Genomic DNA, 19,487 nt, shown 5'->3' with positions numbered 1-19,487 from the left:
GCCAATCCTGGGAGCAAGGAAAAAACAACCTGGAAATAAAAGTGGAAACCAGACACTTCCTCAGCCAGATTTTATAGGTCAGAAGTCTCGTCTTTTCCACTTAAAATGCGACCTCAATTAATGAAGTCTTTTAGAGGACACTAAATTATTTTTGTATAATAGAAATTTAAATTGAAAATACTTGATTATTTTAATTAACACACTCTATATGACAGGACCCTGTCCCAGATAACAGGAAATTTTGGATAGTATATTTAAGGTTATACTACTATGTAGATATTCAGATTCTTGGCCATCTGCCACAGCTGAGGTGAAAGCTTTTGTTGGTGGTTAAAACACTTTTCCACGTGCTAAAAAGCCACCATTAAACTAAGTGACATTGCATCTTCCAGTTTTCTCTGTTCAACTATGTGAAAGCCATGAACAAGTTTCAATAGTCCTCATGCCTTCCATCACTCAATAAACATCTTTTTTCCTTCTCTTTGAGTTTTTAGATCATGGCACTATCGTTCATTCTGATAGACAGTTACACTGCTTCTTTCATTTGCTTTATCCTTCTTAAATTTTAATAATCAAGAACACTGTGTGTTAAGAGTTTTGCTGCACACTTCCAAAATTTTATTATAGACACACAAGAAACTTTTACTGAAGAAACAACTTGGCACTCATTATTACTTTCTATTAGGAGGTTGAATATTTCAGTTTAGCATATTTTGTTGCTTTTCAAAACAAAACTCCCTTGCCTTAGAATGATAATCTTGTTCCAGCCTGGAATCTGATCCTGCTACCTGTTTGTACTTGCTCATTTTCATTTGGCGATTCCTTTCTTCTACATCCAATGCACCTGTTAAGTTAAAAACAGAAGAAAAAAAGAAAATAAATACACAAGCAGTCATCAATTCCAATGTTAAAATTATGCTCATGGAAGTTTTAACAGAAAGAGATGAAATTTTATTTACTTAAATTCCGTGCATGTAATTTTAGTTCCTGAATTATGATTTTGTAGAAAACAAAAACGTTGTAACAGGAGGAAAATAGCAGATAAGTATTTCAGCAGAATCTTAATAAGTATTGTGTATCTACATAATTCAAATGAAGCCAACTTTGTGAAAAAAACTCAATATAAATGAAACACAATGTTTCCACAGAATATAATGTTACTATTTTAAGAATATTCAAGAGAAATTGAGTCTTTTATTTAATAAGGAGGAGTGCAAATATAACCTGCTTACTTTGGGTAGAGATTCTGGTTCTGCATCTATTATAGTCTGACATATCAAATTAATAATCAGGTAACAACCACAGACTAGCAGACCTTCAATTTACTGTGAGTATACTCTTAGTATGCTCAAAAAATTCAAAGAATGACTAAAGAAATCTTAAAGAGCCACCCAGTGGCATCACTGTATTATATTCTAATGAAACACAGCTTCAAGAACAATTTCAAGATTCACTCTTCTTGGATAAAATACATGATTAGTTTCAGTCAGGGATGGGGGTCTCACTACGTGACTCAGTCAGTAGCTGATTTCAACAAACTGGTACCGTAATACCATGATTTACAATGTAAAATAATAAGAAAGTAAGTGCCAAAGCTGAGGTGGAAGACTGAGAAATAGAGAAATAAGAGGAAGACAACAACTCAGAGAAGATTTTCAAACAAAATATGATTAGGTATCATACACACACAAGTTTGATTCTTTTCCACTTTAACCTGATATAAGTAAAGAAGGAATCATCATCCACTGAATGCTAAAAAGCATTCATTTTGACTGACATTTTTCTTAGATTATCCATAATTTTAATGCAAAAATTGTCCAGGATTAAAATTTCAGAATCCCACTAATCATAAATAGAAGTTTCTGTATATTGTATGTATTGGGCAATATGGATTGTATTTATGGAACTGAGATGGGAATATTAGAATCCAGTATACTACATAAACCTGGTTAAAACTCTAAACCTTAGTTGTAAGTCATAACCTAACAGCAAAGTGGGTCTCTGTACAAAACCTGGGCCTCTCAGCTCTGTATTTTCTTTCTTGAGAACAAAAGGGGTAGTAGCACATACTATGAGAGCTGCCAGGTAGATGTTGTGGCACTTCAGAGGAAATCTGGAAGGAGAGGCGGTGAAAGGAAGTGGGAATACAAAAACACTAAGCTGTTCTGTTCTCTATAAACACTCTGGCTTCTAGTTTTTGCATTTTAACTCTCTATCTTTACACTCTAAAACAACATGAAAGAAAAGACTTCATCAAAAATTCTAAGAGAAATTAAAATTAAGAAAAACTAATGAGAAAGAATAAATGGTGTTTTATAGGAAGAAATAAAATGAAAAAGAGAGCAGTAGAAGAAAATTTCTGAAATAAAATACTGATCATTTTTCCGATCATAATTTTCCTCAACTATGATGGAACCCATAGCAGTGTTTGTTAATTTATCATTAGGATGAAGTGACTTTTTTAGGATCTAGTTTTTAAAGCTCTATTCTTTTTTCACTTGAAAACGAAAAAATTTGCACTAGAAAATATTTTCTTTTTTCAATGACAGAAGTAACACATACTTATTTTGAAGTAAAATACTTCAGCCTCTTCTCAAAGAAAGAAATCACCTTTTGCTGAAATCAAAATCCTCTTGTCATTTATCAGTAATGTCAGAGAGACAATTTTCACTAAAATGGATTTTTTTTCGATTTTTCTTATGTTTTATTATGAAACCATGACATGTTTTCTTTGTCTACATACATTCTGCTAAATTTCAGGAAACTACAAGTGAAGAAATAATGATTCTTGAGCATAAACTAGAAATTTCACAATTACTTGAGAAAATATTAATTCTTATCTATGATCAAATGTCAAACTGAAAGTTAGATTGCCACAAATCCAATTGCTTATGATATGTACAAAATATGCCAAAAGGGAAGCCTAAGATATAAGGCCTTGATATGAGTCCTCTTCAATAAAACAATCAAAAAATGAAGCATATTTTTTTCTCAAGTGAAAAACAAGACAGAAAAAATTTGAAAATAAATTATTCAATTCCCATAAATTCTTACTAAAGGAAAATCTAATTTCCATTGTATTTTTGAAACTGTCTTTAACAAGTGAGTGAATTCAGTTATGTGCAAAAAGAGGAAAACCCAAGGGCAGTGGATAGTTCGTAAAGCTGAAGTTAGCTCTGGTTCTACTGTAGATGGACCTGACATGCAGAAAGAGAGTGCAGGGTTACTGTCTGCCCCAGGCCAAGCTCACTGTAACTTCAGCCAGGTGCAGCTGTGACCTGCATGGCAGTAGAAAAGGTTGAGAGAGTGTCATGACACTTCCCATTCCCCATCATCCATCATGAGAGCACGTCACACTAAGTGGACAGGGCTATCATCATCTCCACTCCTGTTGGCAGAACTCTGCTTACCTGACACCTATGTGGGAGGGTTTAGCAGGAGCAGAAAATACTTCTAGAGAGTTCTGTAACTGTCTGGGTGCATTAGAAGCTTCAGCTTTTAGCATGAGTTTGGTAACCAAGGGAGAACTTTGGTCCTACCCTAAGGACTCCATTGCAGTCAAGAGCTGTTCATGGAGCATGTGTCAAGCCAAAACTAACCTGAGTATAACCATTAGTTATCAACAGTGGTTACACTGTAGGAAAATAAGCTTTCACACACCTGAATCACTCAAGGGCTGACTGAGCCCTCCAGATCTGGAGCCCAGTACAACACATTTTCAGGACTATAAAGCCTGGCACTAGGAAAGTTAAAGCTGCTTCTGATATACTGAAGTACTGCCACAATGTATCAAAGTGTATGCAACCAAATTTTGGCCAGGTAAAATGACTTCATTTCTGCTTGAACATCCTTCCAGAAATTTGCTTATAAACAGTAGTTGTGCCTCCAACAGAAATATCCAATAAGACACTCAGATTTCAGCCATATGAACTAAAAAAATTAAGACTGAAGGGAGGAGCAAAGTCTGCTGCTGTTCACCAGACATAACTGGGGTTGTTGTACTGTAGGCAACATTCTGGAGTTTGGATTATTTTGCTCTCTTACATTAAAAAACCCACGGTCTGAAGGTTAGTTCAGTGGATTTTTCATGGGCACAAGGCAATTCCTGGCTGACAGACACACCCACTGATTCATTACCAGCCATTCTCCATATTTTCAGAAGAGAATGTGCTGAGGAAAGCAATATAACTACAGAGCAAAGACTCCTGAAATGCCAGAGTAAGGCACAGAAGTAGTGTGCAGTGCAGCCCTGTAACCTCTCAGATCCACAAGGACTGCAGTGAGAGACTCTTGTGCTAGATCTTAGCTTGAGTTACTACAGTAAATTAAACCTTAGGCTACATTAATTTGAACCTTGTTTTTATGTATGGAAATGTAACCAATAGACAATTAACTATTATCTCAATTTTAGCTATAGGATATTTTGTAACAAAAGTAGGGAAATTTCCCAAAACACAGGAAAAAAGGGTGCCAGGAGGCTTTGAGAGTAAATCAGAAGAGAAGACCCCGGATGCTGCAAACAGGCTTGGATGAGCAGGAGTGCAATCAGAAAATGAAGCCACCTGTAGAGACTATAAAATCTCGTAACAAGCAACAGGCAGGGCCCAAGTTGAGAGGCACCCAGCTTGAGCTGTCCCTACTATTGCCTATTAAACATAGTAGAAAAAGGAAGTCTGCTTGATTCTTTTATTGAAGTGGATGCTAGGGATAAGCCCTATTGATCCACATAAATCCTTCCATGGAATGGAAGGTGGTGGTGGTGGCTGTATAATTCCATTCCTACAATAGGACTCAGGACAGACACTGAAACACTGCTTCAGCCTCAATTAAAAAATATTATTTTCATATTTTAACTTGAAATAAGCTAATATGAAATAAGATTCAGCTACTTCACTACTGAAGTGAAGGGCTATAATCAGTGATTTGGTTAATACCTAACTTTTCCCAACTCCTCAGCTGCTCACTGAGTCACAGTTTTACAAGGACTTAAGGAATCATTGAATTCAGCCTAGAGCTAAAGACTGTTATTTACTCTTCAGGTCAAATAATGTCTACTCTCTAGAGTAAGACTCTTCAACTGATAGCCTGTGGTCTACACGAGAGACAAAAGGGACAGCAAACTGGCCTTATCATCCTGCTCAGACTAGGGCAAACCCATCTGGTTAAAAATCAAAATAAAACCAGCTGGGACCTCCGCTCTTTCATTCTTTCCTTCATTGTCTTCTCCAGTGGGACTTATTAAACCATTCTAATTCCTAGAGATGCTGGTGATGGAGATCCTAAACCAGAATCTCAGTTTGGAAGAGGAGTTCATGGTACAGTGAGGCTTCTGTGGCACAAAGAGTTAAAGGAAATCTGGCATGGAAGGAGAGTAGATTTTCCCTCATAATATTAGAACAGATTTAGATTTGAATACATATGGACAAAAGAGATAAAAAATTTGGGAGGTACAGCCACTAAGGCATGGGGAAATAACTCATGACAAGGGGACTAAAGTAACACTGATATTTTGGAAATTAGAAACCTGTAATAGAGCAGAAAAATATGTGCAGGTGAGCACGCTTTGTGTCTGGAGAGGGGAGAGCTGAACAGAGGTCTTAAAGTGTATGACATTTGTATTTAGCTGATTCTGGTCTCTTTCTTACCATTTCTCACTCTTATTTGACACCCTGAAAATAGCAAAGGAAATACATTTGGAAAGCCCTTTCTTAGGTTCCATTTCCTAGTGTCTATTTTGAAATCTGCATAATACATCAAAATTTCACTTGAACTCTTTGCTACATAAACATAACAGACCAAAGAATTTAAGGGAAAAACACAAAAATATTTTTAATAAGTCACCCTACCTGTATCCCCATTTTCTGGATCTGCTTTCTTTTCTTCTACAAACAAATGAAAGCAATATGGAAAGCAAAAAGAAGGGGAGAGAAAAAAAAATGCAGAAATAATAATAAAAGTAATATAAGAATGCATTAAAAAGGAAAACATTAACAAAAGTCACCAAATGAATAGAACTTAAAGAATTTAGTCAACCAACCAAGGATGGTGCTCTAAATCTAGAGGCATATTCACTGCATGTTAGTGTATACATTTGTGTACTCTTATTGAAGATTTACTGAAGGGAACCCATGAATATTCTGTGCACTTCCACAATCATTAACATACTCAAGAAAGAGAGAGCAAGGGCAGGTGTCAGGTAGAGTTACTTTACAGTTTCCTTGATCAGGATGACACAAAAATAGAATAAAACAAATTGGCTTGTGCTGGAGCTTTTATGCAGTACACACACAAGATACAGTCTAATGGTTCAGGCATAAAAATTGAATGTGTCAGAATGGGTTTTGGCAATTTAAATCTTCATTTGGTTTAATCAATTCTCATACAGGCTTAATAATGATATTACTGTAACTTGTCTTAGAGTTAAAAATTATGAAGAAAAAAAGACACTAAAATCAATACTCAGAACCAAGTTCATGCACATAAACTCAGCTGACTGATGCCAACAAATACTCTAAATACATATCAAACATTGTAAATGGCTCAGGCATTTGTCTGTCACAAAAAATGAAAATAGATTGGATCCTTATAAAATAATTTGGCAGCACATAAATAATATGAAATCCAGTTTTGCTAAATAATGTGAAAGAATTTTAAGTCAAATGAAATTTACTGTAATGAGAAATATATTAACTGTTTCCTTTTCAAAATTATATTAAATTCAATTAAAACAATCCTATTACAACAGCCCCAAGCTACACACCAAACATAGTATGTATAACTAGAACTAAATATTTTTCCAGAGTTATTGGTCATTGAGGATTCTCAAAAAATCATGATCTAGTTTACAGTACACAGGCTGAAGAGGAAAAAGAGAGCTGTTGTATTTTAAGGAAATAACATTTCGCAGGTGGGTATCAAAGTAGAGGATGAAGTCAAACTTGGAGAGAAATCAATACTCAAGCAAGGTAGAATCATAAGAAGGAAAAATGTGTTCCTGCAGAGAGCATAAATAATATGCTACACTTCAACAGGATCTGGCTTCCTATCATGTGTGGGATCAAGATTATTCTTCTGCTGGCAATTTCTAGTGGAACTATTGATGGGAAACAGATATGGAAGGTCATAAACCTACACTTGCAGAAATCAGTGGGTAGTAAATCAGTTCTTGGAACTTCTCCCATTCCCTGACTTTTCCTGCCCTGTACTCTATACCATTTTTCAATAAGGCTTTTTGCATTCTTCTGAGTTGGCCTTTGGCAGCCTGGCCTTACTTTATGTGGTCTGTGGATAGTGCTAAGGAAATAGCTGAGAATGATAGTTTTGTTTGCTTTTCAACCTTTCAATTATTTTAATTTTTCTTTTAGTTTTAAATTACTGTGACCAATGTAAAAGGTACAAATGCAATGTCTTCTACTGTTGCATCACTTTCTAAAGCAGAAAGCAATTTGATAGCAATACCACTGATCCAACATAAGGCACAATAGAGGAAAGTGAATTGAGTCATTGAAGCACCCTTGAGCTTGAGCTCAGTGAGAATGATGACACTCCTAAGTCAGTCCATCTGCATAATGAAATCTTTACTTTGCCTAGATATTATCTTAATACAGAAATCTTATATAGATTATATAGGGTAATTAATTTGTTAATATGCCTAGAAGTCCATTCATCCTTATGTTTGGATGTCTTTCAAACACGAATCCTTAAATTGTCAAAATAAAGAAGTTAGAAACCTAGCCAACTTTCATGCATTCTTGTTCTAGGTATAAAAACTACAGAAAAATATTTCCAAAATGGATTGTAGAAATTAACATCATAGTATTAGCAAACACAAAATTCTATTAGATTCTTGAATTTTAAAGTAAGTGCCATGACAAATCTCTACAATTGGTATATTCTTTAGATTTTTAGTAGAAAGGTCAACACAGTGGATCCTACTCTTCAAACTGAGGTTTCAGATGCATTGCCAGGAGCTGTCTGAAGAAGTACTAGAAAGGACAGAAAACTGAATTGAGAAAGATCTCACTTGGGTGGAAGCACCAGAACTGAACAAAATTGGTATTATCCATTTACCAAGTAAAACAATATTAACTTCAGAGCAGAAAAGCTCTTCACTGCAGTGATGGGCCAAGTCATCACCTCTAAAAGCATTCAGAGTAGGTTCAGGATGTTGATACTAAAGTAATTAATGCTTTTGTTTGTAATGTGCTTAAAACAAAAAAGCTCTAAGGAGCCCTAATGTCTTGAAACTGCTGAAAACCCATAAATCACTATGAGATTATTTTAAAATGACTCAAACGGAATAACAAGATGACAAAGTCACCAGTCATTCCTAACAAATCTTGATCTGATTTATTTTAATATTACTAGTATAATCAGTCAGTATTTTTGTACTAATATACTAGTACTGTACTAATGTGCTAGTATACATTAGTCAGTATTTTTCTACATTACTTGATTTAATCTTGGTTTACAAACTAAAAAGTATATATTGTATCCTGTGGTGTAATCATCTCAATTCAAGAACTAGTATTTTTCAGATCTATATGCTTTGGAGAAAAAAATCAATGCTTTCATGAAGGAGACCTTTCTGCACATTACAGGAAATAACTGTATGTTTTCAGCTGAATCAAAATACAGATATAATTAAGTATATTGATGAAATATAGAGATGACTATAGCTGTAGAGAGATTGAAATGCTAAAATATTCTCTCTCAAAATCTTCTATCACCACAGTAGACATTGCTATTAGAATGACCACTGACATTTTATTTAATAGTAGACACAGCCATGCTCCCATGATCTAACTCCCTTTTCATTTTAACTGGTCCTAATACACCTGAGAGATCTCTAACAACCTAACATGTATCTAGAAGATAAAATGAATAGAAAAGAATTCTTAATAAGAGCCTGATTCAAGAATAGACTTGTCAAGAACTAAATCAGATCTAAAACTGCCTCAATTTTCTTGGAAATGCCTTAACTCAATGAGCTTTACTGTTCTGATGGTATCTGCAAGTGCCAGGGCCCCATCAGACTTCTCCCACCTCATGCCAAGAAGTCTCATGTAGCAGGGACTCCAAGTTCCTTAGGACAGAACAAGTCCATCTCTGTACATGACAGAATAACAATTCCACAGAAGAAGCAGGATAGCAGATTTCTCCCTAGTCATGGATACTGATGCCAGTATTGAAAAATTGCTCAAACTTGCTGGCTTCCTGGTGAAGATAAGAAGCAGCCTGACTGACCAGCTTTAAGGTTACATCTGGGAGGTGCTGGGCTTTTTTACAGTCTTCCTCTCGGGTTTCTCCCTTCTCCCACAACTGAGTGCTCCAAACTCAAGTTTAGATCCTGGTTCTGTCTTGACCTTTCTCTTCTCTCTCACCTGGGATCCAGGTGAATGAGATTTGCATAAACTGAACAGAGGCCAAAAATAAATCTTGACTTCCTTGCTTGGAATGAAAAAAATTGCAGCTTCCAAGGCTGGAGGATATTCATGACATTGCAAGAAACAAGACATGGAACTCCTATGTTTGTTTCTGAATTTTGGCATAAGATAAATCAGTGACATAAAAGGTTTTATCCTTCTGTTTTTCATATTTGAAGACAATTAATATCAGCAATATGACTAGGAATTCTATTTTTACAGTGGATAAATTAGCTCCTCTACTCATGGGCTTTAAATTGATCTGATTTCTCAAGGTAGCCCAAATCATTAAATAAAATTTTATTTTTAAAATCAAATATACATGTAGTCCCCTAACTTTGGGTAAGTATTTAAAAAATGCTAGTTGAATTTCTTACTAGAGATTTCTCTTGAAATACTATTAATAAGAATATGGGAAAATCAATTTTATTCTGAAAAAAAAAAAAACCTGAAACAACATCACAAAATCACAGAATATTCTGAACTGCAAGGGACCCATAGGGATCATTGAGTACAACTCCTGGACAGCCCCAAGAGTTGCACCATGTGCCTGGGAGCATTGTTTGAACACTCCTTAAACTCTGTCGGGCTTGGTGCTGTCACCTCTGGTAAGCTGTTCCAGTGCCCAACCACCCACTGGGTGAAGAACCTTTCTGTGATAGCCAACCTAAAGCTCCCCTGACACAACTTCAGGCCATTCCTTCCCTTCCTGTCACTGGGACCACAGAACAGGGATTAGTGTCTGACCTTCCTCTTTCCTTCACAAGGAAGTTGTAGACTTCCATGAGGTCTCCCCTCAGTCTCCTCCAGGCTGAACAGACCAAACCACCTCAGTCATTCTTGTATGGCTTCTACTCATGCCCCTGCTCCATCTTCAGAGCCCTATTATCAAATTAGGTAAAGGAAAGAAGATTGTCTCCTAAAAGTAAAATGTAAAATGTAGAAGTATATTTTTTAAACATCATAACTTGCTAGTTAGAGATCCTGTACTCAAAGGAGTACATTTCCCCCTGTTTGCTGAGCTATTCAATTCCAATTCTACCTCTAAGGAATTAGCTCTGAATTTTGTCATTCTAGCTTCAACACTGTGAAAAATATAGCTGCCTAACTGCTACAGGTCTAGCAAAGTATCAGGTGCTGTGATATAAATGGTTACTCAACTTCACTCCAGGCCTTTATGTCCAATTTGTGGCAAATATAAAAAAGGAACTGTTGCAGCAAACAAGTTCTTTCCAAATCTGTGATCCACATCACAGTCTGAATGAAAAGAAAAAATAATTAATGGTTGTTGAAGTGTTTTTCCACTTAATTTTACTTATATATACTTGATACTTAATATTACTGTTTAAATGTCACTGAAGTGTCAAATATTGCCCTTAAAAGGGCATGCACAAAAGACAACTATTGCAGCCAGCCAGCTTCCTAGCAGGGAATATGGCTTCACATTCCTGTTTTTGATTTGAGGATTGCTTGATGGCTTTTTTCTTTTGGTTTTTTTGTTTTTGTTCTTGTTGGTTTCAAGCTTGACACACTAGAGAAAGACTAAAACCCCGGGGACATTTCTCACCACTTAAATAAATTATTATCACAATGCTAAAAGCACGTTAAAAATGTTTCTTTGAATTATTTGCAGAATACATGGCACTATTTAGTAAAAGAACTGAAAAAAAATAGTGTGGTGATCTAAACAGAGAAGTTAAAGAATCTCTACAATCCTGAGTTTATAAATTGACAGGGTCAGCTAAGGTCTCCATCATTAGGTATAGATCAGTGTAGATGGTAAAGGACAAAGATCTTTCGAAGCAGCTGGAAAGTTCTATTTTGCATATGTATTAAAGTGATTATTAGGGCTATGGCTAGCCCTTTTTTATGCTGCCAAGGTGATTTTTGCAGGGTAGCTAGTGATATTTCTCTGTGCTGCCTCATACAAAGGTGTACACACAATTTGGTGACTTTTATAAAATACTGAGGCCTAATGGAAAAAGCATGGAAGAAAGAAGTAGTAAGTCAAATATTAGCTAAAACATTCCATTTTGCTTCTCCCAAGAATTCTGGCACATCTTCCCCACATAAATGGCATGAAATAGGATTTTTAAAGTGTAGAAGAAAAATATCTGAGTGGTTAGTAGGCCCTTATATTTTGTACTCATAAAAATCCATTCAGATCAGTTTATCAACACAATAAACTCTGCATTGCTTTCAGGAAAATCTGAAGACAGTCTTATTATGAAGATTTCCAACATTCTGTTTGCCAAGCATGCCTCTCAGAGTTCCCACCACTGGTACACTCAATAGCATAATGGAGAATTTCTCATTCTGATACAGCCACTTCCAATCATAGGCATAAACATTTCATAATAATTATGTCTCTGCTTTCAGAAAAGCTAACAGGTATTAATAGAGATTCTTGAGCCATCTGAAGAATGCAAGACATCTTCATTAGCATCTCAATGACCAGAAAGATGGTCAAAAGTTTAACCAAAGAACAAAAAATCATCAGCTGCATTTAGAACTCAGAATAGTTACAAATTAAACTACCAAACATTTTCAAAATTATGCTGTCATTTTAAATTACATAATATGATGTTTTTACTATTTTAGTTTCAGCAGACTGATCATCAGCCTTAATTTTTGTCATTTAGTACAGATGGCTACTTTGGAAGTCTGATTTCTGGATTCCATTCTAAACAAAACAAAAAATAAGGACAAATAACCTCCCATCCATCCAGTATGATACATCTATTACTATGCTAATTATCTACAGACTGAATTCAGATTTTACAAAATTAGACTGAATTTGGACTTCACCCTTTGGGTTTTGTTGACCAAATACAGATCTAGATGCTTTAAATGTCTCTTTTACAGTCTAAGGCATCAGATTTTAAACAAGTCTGTCAAACTAAATATCACAGAAGTGTTCAGAGATGCAGAAGTAATTTAATCACATTTGTGCTTAAATGTTACAAATTCTACCGAGAAATGTTTTTTCAACATAAGGAAAATGGAAACAGAACAAGGCATCATCCTGCTCTTTAAAGAAAAGTGTGTCACAGAATACTGACTATAATAACAACAACTCAAAAGCAGAGGGGTGTCATGTTCTGTTTATAAAGGGTAAGTACATCACAGTAGACTCTCTCTTGGGAGACTTGAAAAACCTCTCGTGGTTCTGTAAAAACGAGTTAAAAAACCTATGCTCCTTCTCTTCTACTGCAGTTGATGTCTTAAACACTCTCAACTGTACCATTTTTTGTCCTTTTTGCCCCTGTGGTGGATTTGCCACACTCTTTCACAGTTTGGCCCTCCACTGTCCAGGTCTATGAGCTCTTCCAATTTGGTCAGTCATCTTCTGTAGGGTTTGTTACTTTTTGTAGGCTTCATTTCCATCAATCATGTTATTACAAAGAAACTTCATAATAAAGCACAGAAAAAAATAATATTTCAAAGCCCTTGTCTATTTGAATTTCACGCCGAAAGTTGACAAAAACTCTAATCAAGCCTTTGTGTGCTCTTAACATGACATTTTTGCATGAGATTGCAAAAAAGGACTTCAATATCTATTTCCTTGCCTTTAATGGCCGTTTAGAAATGGAACAGTCACCGCTGTTTTCTAACTTCCACCAACCTTAGAAATTTAGAACTCCTGGGCATTACTATGCCACCCCTTCTCATCCTGGAACCAACCTAGATTTAATTACTCATCACTATTTCTTCTGTATGTGCAATGATTGCCTTTGTACTGACATGGATCCACCTTTCCAATGTTTTGATGATCATTTTTTGGGCAGTTACCTGAGTCAGCTAGATTCATTTTTGGAATTTTGAAGAATGTTCTCTGTATTTGGTATGTTTGAAGAACACAGTAAGTATTACGTGCAATTGCCAGTAATTTTTGGCACAATGAAAAGTGTTTGGTCTGATCCATCTTACAGATGAGAATGAAGATGTCTACTTCTCACTAAGGCTCTTGTGATGCCTTAGGAAGGCTGACCTGAAACAGAGACTGGACAGAGCTGGAGAATAAACCTAATAATTTGAAAAGTATGAAAACCCTGTATCTCAAAGCAAGTTTGTGAAAATCCTGTATCACAAAGCTCCTCTTTCACCCTAGAAAAGCAGAGTTTAATCATTAAGGATGCTATCAAGCTTGACTGCTCTCAGATAACAAAATTTATATTAAAAAAATACTTTTACTTATCTTTCTAAATTTGCTTTTGTGATTGAAATATACAGCAAAAGCTTTGCACACACTTTCATAAAACTTTTCAATAAAAAATCTAGACTTTTTCAAAGAGTATTTTTTTTAATTATAGATTATAATATCCAGAGAAATGAAAGGGCAACATTTTTTTATCCATACAATTATAATATATTCAGATATTTAGCTTTCACAAGACTTCTTGGTCTAATAACACCAAAAATCAATAGCTAATCCTCTGGAATATATGAATGTTTGGTAGCATGAAAAATAAACCATGATAAATAAACTATGGGAAAACCATTTCCTCGGAAAACCTGTAAAGTGATAATTCTAGATTCACACTTCTTAAAGCAAATTCTAAAACAATGGGAAAATACTTTTTTTCTAAAGTATGCCTTTGAAATGTCACATTTGCTTTTTAGCTGTGCTCCAAGGGTTTGCCTTTTGTTAGTAAGGCAAATATGGAAGAGTACCTTTTTCAAAAGTATATCTGAAAATATGGTACTATACACACAACAATTTTCTCCTGAGTTTAAGGGCAGTAATAACAACTATTGCAACTCCAGCACTGATCATGCTTTTGCATTTGTGTACTAGACAACTAAATTCACCAGTGCCTAAGATATTTACTTAACACTGTGAGCTAAATAGTGTTTTGCAGAATTGCAATGTCAAAAAATGTAATACCAAGTATTATCTACTTATATATGTTCAAGAAACACAGAGGATGAAAATACATTTTTTTTCTGATCATTTTAAGGTCTGATTTCTTCCAACACCAAGACAGATATGGAATGATTCCATATTCTGATTTAATATATTGATTCAATCAATCACTCAGAGGAAGGTTTTTGAATAAAAAGGCCTGCAGCTTTTATTATGAACTGATAGGAAATGGGTCACCCAATCTCCTAATTTAATTTTTGTAATAAAAGAGATTCAGAATCACTACACAGGAACTGGCAAGCACTAAATAATAAGCACAAGGTAAGTAAACTCAGTCTTTCTAAAGCCTAATTTATTAATTCCTAATAGTAGTGATTTACAAAAGTGGGAATTCAGAAAACCCTAATAGTTTTCTTCCCTATCCATACTCAACTTTTTTCACCCTATAATTTTAACAGTTTCTATCTTGAGATTTGTTTAACGTGAAAACTACAGCAAATAACATCTGCAAGATTCTGTAGAAATTATCTATGACAAGACCAGTACGAAAGGTAAAACCGAGCCAGTCATAGTAGACAAAAGAGAAAAATGTTTCACTGAATAACACCTAAGTTAAATGGACCCCAAAACTTCTCCAGACTTGCTAACCTAAATGGCATCCAAGTGGCTTCTCTAATAATAGCAGAGACACAGGAAATTATTTAAAGATTTTACAGAGTAATTGTAAAATTTAAATTTTATAGCTGAATTTATGTAACTTAAATATGGGGAATTTCGCTGTTGGTCTACATACCACAAGTGAACAAGCAGGGCAGTGTGAACAAATACTGCATTTTCAGAGCTAGGATGCCTTAATAGATGTTAGTTCTCTGCCAGCAATATAAAGTACATGAAAAATTCAATAAAATGGCAGATTAAAATTTGTTATGAAAGAAAGCATAATTAATGTATAATATGAAATAAAAGCCTCATAAACAATACAGATAAGTGAGAAGTCCTTCAATGTTTTGACTTCTTGCTCCCATACTATCATAACTTTTTGATTTACTCATTTTGGCATGAGAAAAGAGCTTTTGTCCACTAAAAACTCTACTTGTAATTGAAACAGAATTTATTCAAAAAAACTAAGTTTGAAATTCCAATGCATGAAATTTAACTTCCTCAAATTATTCTGTTTTGAAATTGTATCCTCCCGGAGTCAAAAAGAACTAGTTCTATAAGAGTTTCTGCAGTTTTTGTAGCAGTTTTCAAATGCATAGATAAAACAAATTAGAAATCGTTTTCATGTGTTAGCTGGCACTTTAAAGGCTAATTATGTGAGATGATTTGAGATGGGAAATAAGAACTGATATGATAGAAATCAAATCAGTTTAAAGTCTTAAGGTATAGCCTACTTGTCATCAGTTACCTTTCATCACTTTTTATAGAGTACACAGTTTATGGATAATAGAAATTACATAATAGAAATTACGTAAGTGTCTTCAACTAAAATTCTTACGCTTTCACAATATTTTGCCAGTATATTGAGGGGGGAAGAGAGGGAAAAGTATGTGAGGTGAACTGTGATAAAATCTATAGAAAAGGTAAAATGAAAAAAATAACACAGAGAAAAGCAGTAGAAGAGACAGACCTGAGTTTGTTCTCCTTGGTGATTCCGCTTCTTCTGTGATCACATCGTGTAATGTACAGACATAGACAAAGGAGATGGGCGTGAGAGGATGTATTCAGAAGGTTAAAACTGACACTGAGGGAAAGGGCCAAAAATTGTTTTAGAGAGAAATCTGCAGAGCAGAGTTAGTAAGTGGAGAAAAAAATAAAAGACACTAGAAGAAAAAAGAAAGCTGAGAAAGAAGTGGTTAAACTACAGTTGTTAGAAAAGAACAGTAAAGACAGAGTTAGTATAGGAGCTGAGGAAACAATAAAAGTTATAATTGACAGCAAAGTCAATCCTTGCAATGATGCTGAAGAAAAAGCTGGATAGTAAAAAGTATGTTAACTAGCATAAATACTTTTGTTCATGACTGTTCAAGTTTTTGAATGGTATCTACTTGAATGCAAATATTATTTTTCTCTTTCAAGTATTAAACACTCAGTTTAATGTCCAAGGGACTTCTATTATTAGACTTTTCAAATATCAGATTATTGTAAATTATGCTGGACCAAACTTCAGATACCCAAAACAGAAAATAAATTTTCTTTGCAAATGTATGTGCAAGCTCAGACATTTCAGAATCCACATAACACACTCTGGAAAGGTCTGCATTGTTGTAATGCTCTGCCAAAGGCAAAATTATCAAGACCAAAAATACAGAACGTGAGAAAAGAGGATGTATAGCTATTAGCTCTCATGGACAACTCAGGATACTTTTTCAGAACCAATGCTGGTCTCATCTCACAGAAGTCTAAGTTACTACAAATGCATGCAACTTAAATGCCAAAGCAACTATCTCATTACTTTATTACTTCACATTCAAAAGAAAGCACACTGCCATTTTAGACATGGAAAACATCTGTGGGACAGTGCCATGCTATGTACTGAAAATCTGTTTGTTGCAAAAGAATGGGAGGAATTCATCTTGAAAAGTAATAATAATTACAAAGAACTGTGAAGCGACTGTTGCTAGCAGAACAAATGTTTTCTCCCCAAAAATATCAGAAATTAAAAAAAAAAATCTATAAACTTGGTCTAATTCCAACATGCAGTTTGCTAATGAGTCACAAAACACTGCTCATAAATTATTAATGCTGAAGATACTAGATAAAGAAGTCCAGAAAGTTTTACACATCACAAAAATATCTGTAATTTTATCAGCATTTTACAGTCGATATCAAGATTATCATTGAAAAAATACAAAATTAGAATAATCAACATAAATCAATAAAACAAAATTAAAGACAACACTGAATTTAACCATTGTCTTCTACACTTAAACAATTTTATATTACAGCGTTAGATTATATTTTAATCCACTATCAAATGCCAAGACTGTACCAAAATTGTTGGAAAACCAAGCAGCTTGAAATATACATAATTAGAATGTATTTTTAGGCAATTAAATTTGCTTACAGAATGAACACGCATTAGTGCTATATATGAGATACATAGTGTGAAAGCATAGCAGCTGTCAGTTTTGACAAAGGTTGGTATGTCTTTGCATGTTAAAAAACCAATAACGGAGTATAAATATATTTTTTAGTCTGGACAAGTACAAAGAATCCATTGGAAGAAACACAAACAAGAAAAGAGGAAGATCCACTTCTCCATGTCATGTGACACTCATACTAATATAATGTAGCTATAATTGCTGTAAGTGCTAAATAAATAAATAAATAAATAAATAAATCATTATTAGCACCACCAAAACACAGCTAAAAGTATTCAAAATGTTCTGAAAATATTTTAGATTACATATATATAGCCCTGAAGTGAGCACTCCTACTATAGCAAAACGAGTTATTAGAAAGACTCCATCAAGACCCCACTATCCTTGGTTTATTATTTCAAATATCCATAAGAACAAGCAGCTTTGAGACGTATCCTGCAGTAAGAGAAATTCTTCTCTATAAATTTTCAAAGTATTGAATCACATTATTTCCAAACTTGGAATATGTCTGGTATGACAATGCAAGGTATTCTAGTAATGCCAGACAGACACAACTGAATAGCAAGGAAGCTCTCTTTGAATATTTTGGAATCAAATTACCTGCATTTGCATGCATATCAGTCACATATACCAATTTTTTTTAAAAGTAGCATTTTTAAAAGTCCTCATGCAAAAAAAAAATATTCACATATCAGAGTGACAATCAAAAATCATTATTAATTACAAATATTTTTCAGTTTTAGGTTTTTACTTATCAAACTTATTAGAAGAATAATTCTAATAGAAGCCAGAGGGGAAAAAAAAAAAAAAAGATAATCGTTGCCATCTCACTGTGGATACCTGATCAACTGACACCTCATCTGTTGAGATAAACAGATTATAATATTTTTGCAATTATTGTTGGAAATATTAAGGAATTAGGAGAAGTTGTGGCATGGTAATGCAACAACTTCTTTCAAATAATGATGTGAAGAAGAAAGTATTAATAGACTGATTATTTAAAAACCTTAGGACTTATGTGAATCAATTTTCTCCTGATTAAGACATCATGCCATAAATCTAAAACAATAGTTTGAAAATTCTCTGTTTCTGTTCTTTTAATGCACAAAATAATCTTTTTCATAGAAATACATTTAAAAGCAAGAATAAAACAAGGTCATCAATACTATTAAATTTACATCACGTCAATAGGCAGTCTCCATTTGTATTCATTGCTTTTTTGTGGAACTAGCATTTATTTGCATCAATTGCTCATCTCAGTGTATGAGAGTATGTATAAGGCTATTATATACAGATTTGGAAACAAAGGAAAATCTCAATAAATTAACATAAAAAGTTAACAAAAATTTTAAGTCTGAAACCTGCCTGAACTAAGTACCATCTCTTTTATCATGCTTTGACACGGAACTATTCATCGTAAGTAATGTCACCCATTGAAGAGAAGTTTTTAACAACTCAGTGTTCAAAAAACTTTGCATGGCAAAGACACCCAACTAAAATTCTTACAGCAGCAGAGGACAGAGAGATGTAAGTTAATTATATATCTATATTTATTTATTTATTTATTTATTTTTTCCCTCAAGAGTTTTCTTAATTTCAGTTTTATCTTTTCCCAAGAACAAAAGATCTTTCACTGCAAATAGAAGCTCAGATTTGAAAAGCTTCATTTCTGGACACACTTCATAACACATGATATGCAATAGCAAAATCAAATCAGCATCATAAAACACAGAAGAGACCCTATGACAGAAATGCTCCATAGAGTCTGTATGCTCCATAATTATATGTCATTAATCTGGATGTGATTAGACCTGAAGAGTGATATAATACATGTAACTTTCAGGAAAGATATCCCCTGACACCATTCAAACTCTGCAATGCTAAGAATACATATATACAAGAGTAGATAGAAAAGCTAAGAATACAAATATTTGTCAGCAGAAGATTTAGATGAAGGGTGTATTTTACTACATTGAGATGTCAATAGAATCAGTATTACTTAATGCTCTTTAAAAGCATTAAGCCACAACTAAATACAGAGCCTGTCCCACACTTCTGTATTTTTTTAATGAGGTTGTTCCCTCTTTGTTA

General features: G+C 34.3%; 1 protein-coding gene across 4 annotated transcripts in view; it reads right to left on the bottom strand.

Moving 5' to 3' along the window:
- Positions 1 to 19,487, bottom strand: part of RIMS2 (regulating synaptic membrane exocytosis 2) — a gene marked incomplete at its 5' end in the record, with an annotated part of 477,503 nt that overhangs the window by 91,297 nt on the left and 366,719 nt on the right. For 3 of the 4 annotated variants that reach the window (XM_083865898.1, XM_083865900.1, XM_083865899.1), the window contains 3 exons: positions 744 to 844; positions 5,847 to 5,882; positions 15,923 to 15,955. In XM_083865898.1, coding sequence (XP_083722024.1) covers positions 744 to 844; positions 5,847 to 5,882; positions 15,923 to 15,955 — 170 coding nt within the window. Of the gene's footprint in view, positions 1 to 743; positions 845 to 5,846; positions 5,992 to 15,922; positions 15,956 to 19,487 lie in introns of those variants that run through there. The other variant, XM_083865901.1, reaches the window with a different exon arrangement.

This window comes from Zosterops lateralis (genome assembly GCF_965231275.1).
Source record: "Zosterops lateralis genome assembly, chromosome: 1".
NCBI lineage: Eukaryota > Metazoa > Chordata > Aves > Passeriformes > Zosteropidae > Zosterops > Zosterops lateralis.
Note: the sequence above shows the minus strand (reverse complement) of the source record. Positions and strands in the feature narration are given on the sequence as shown.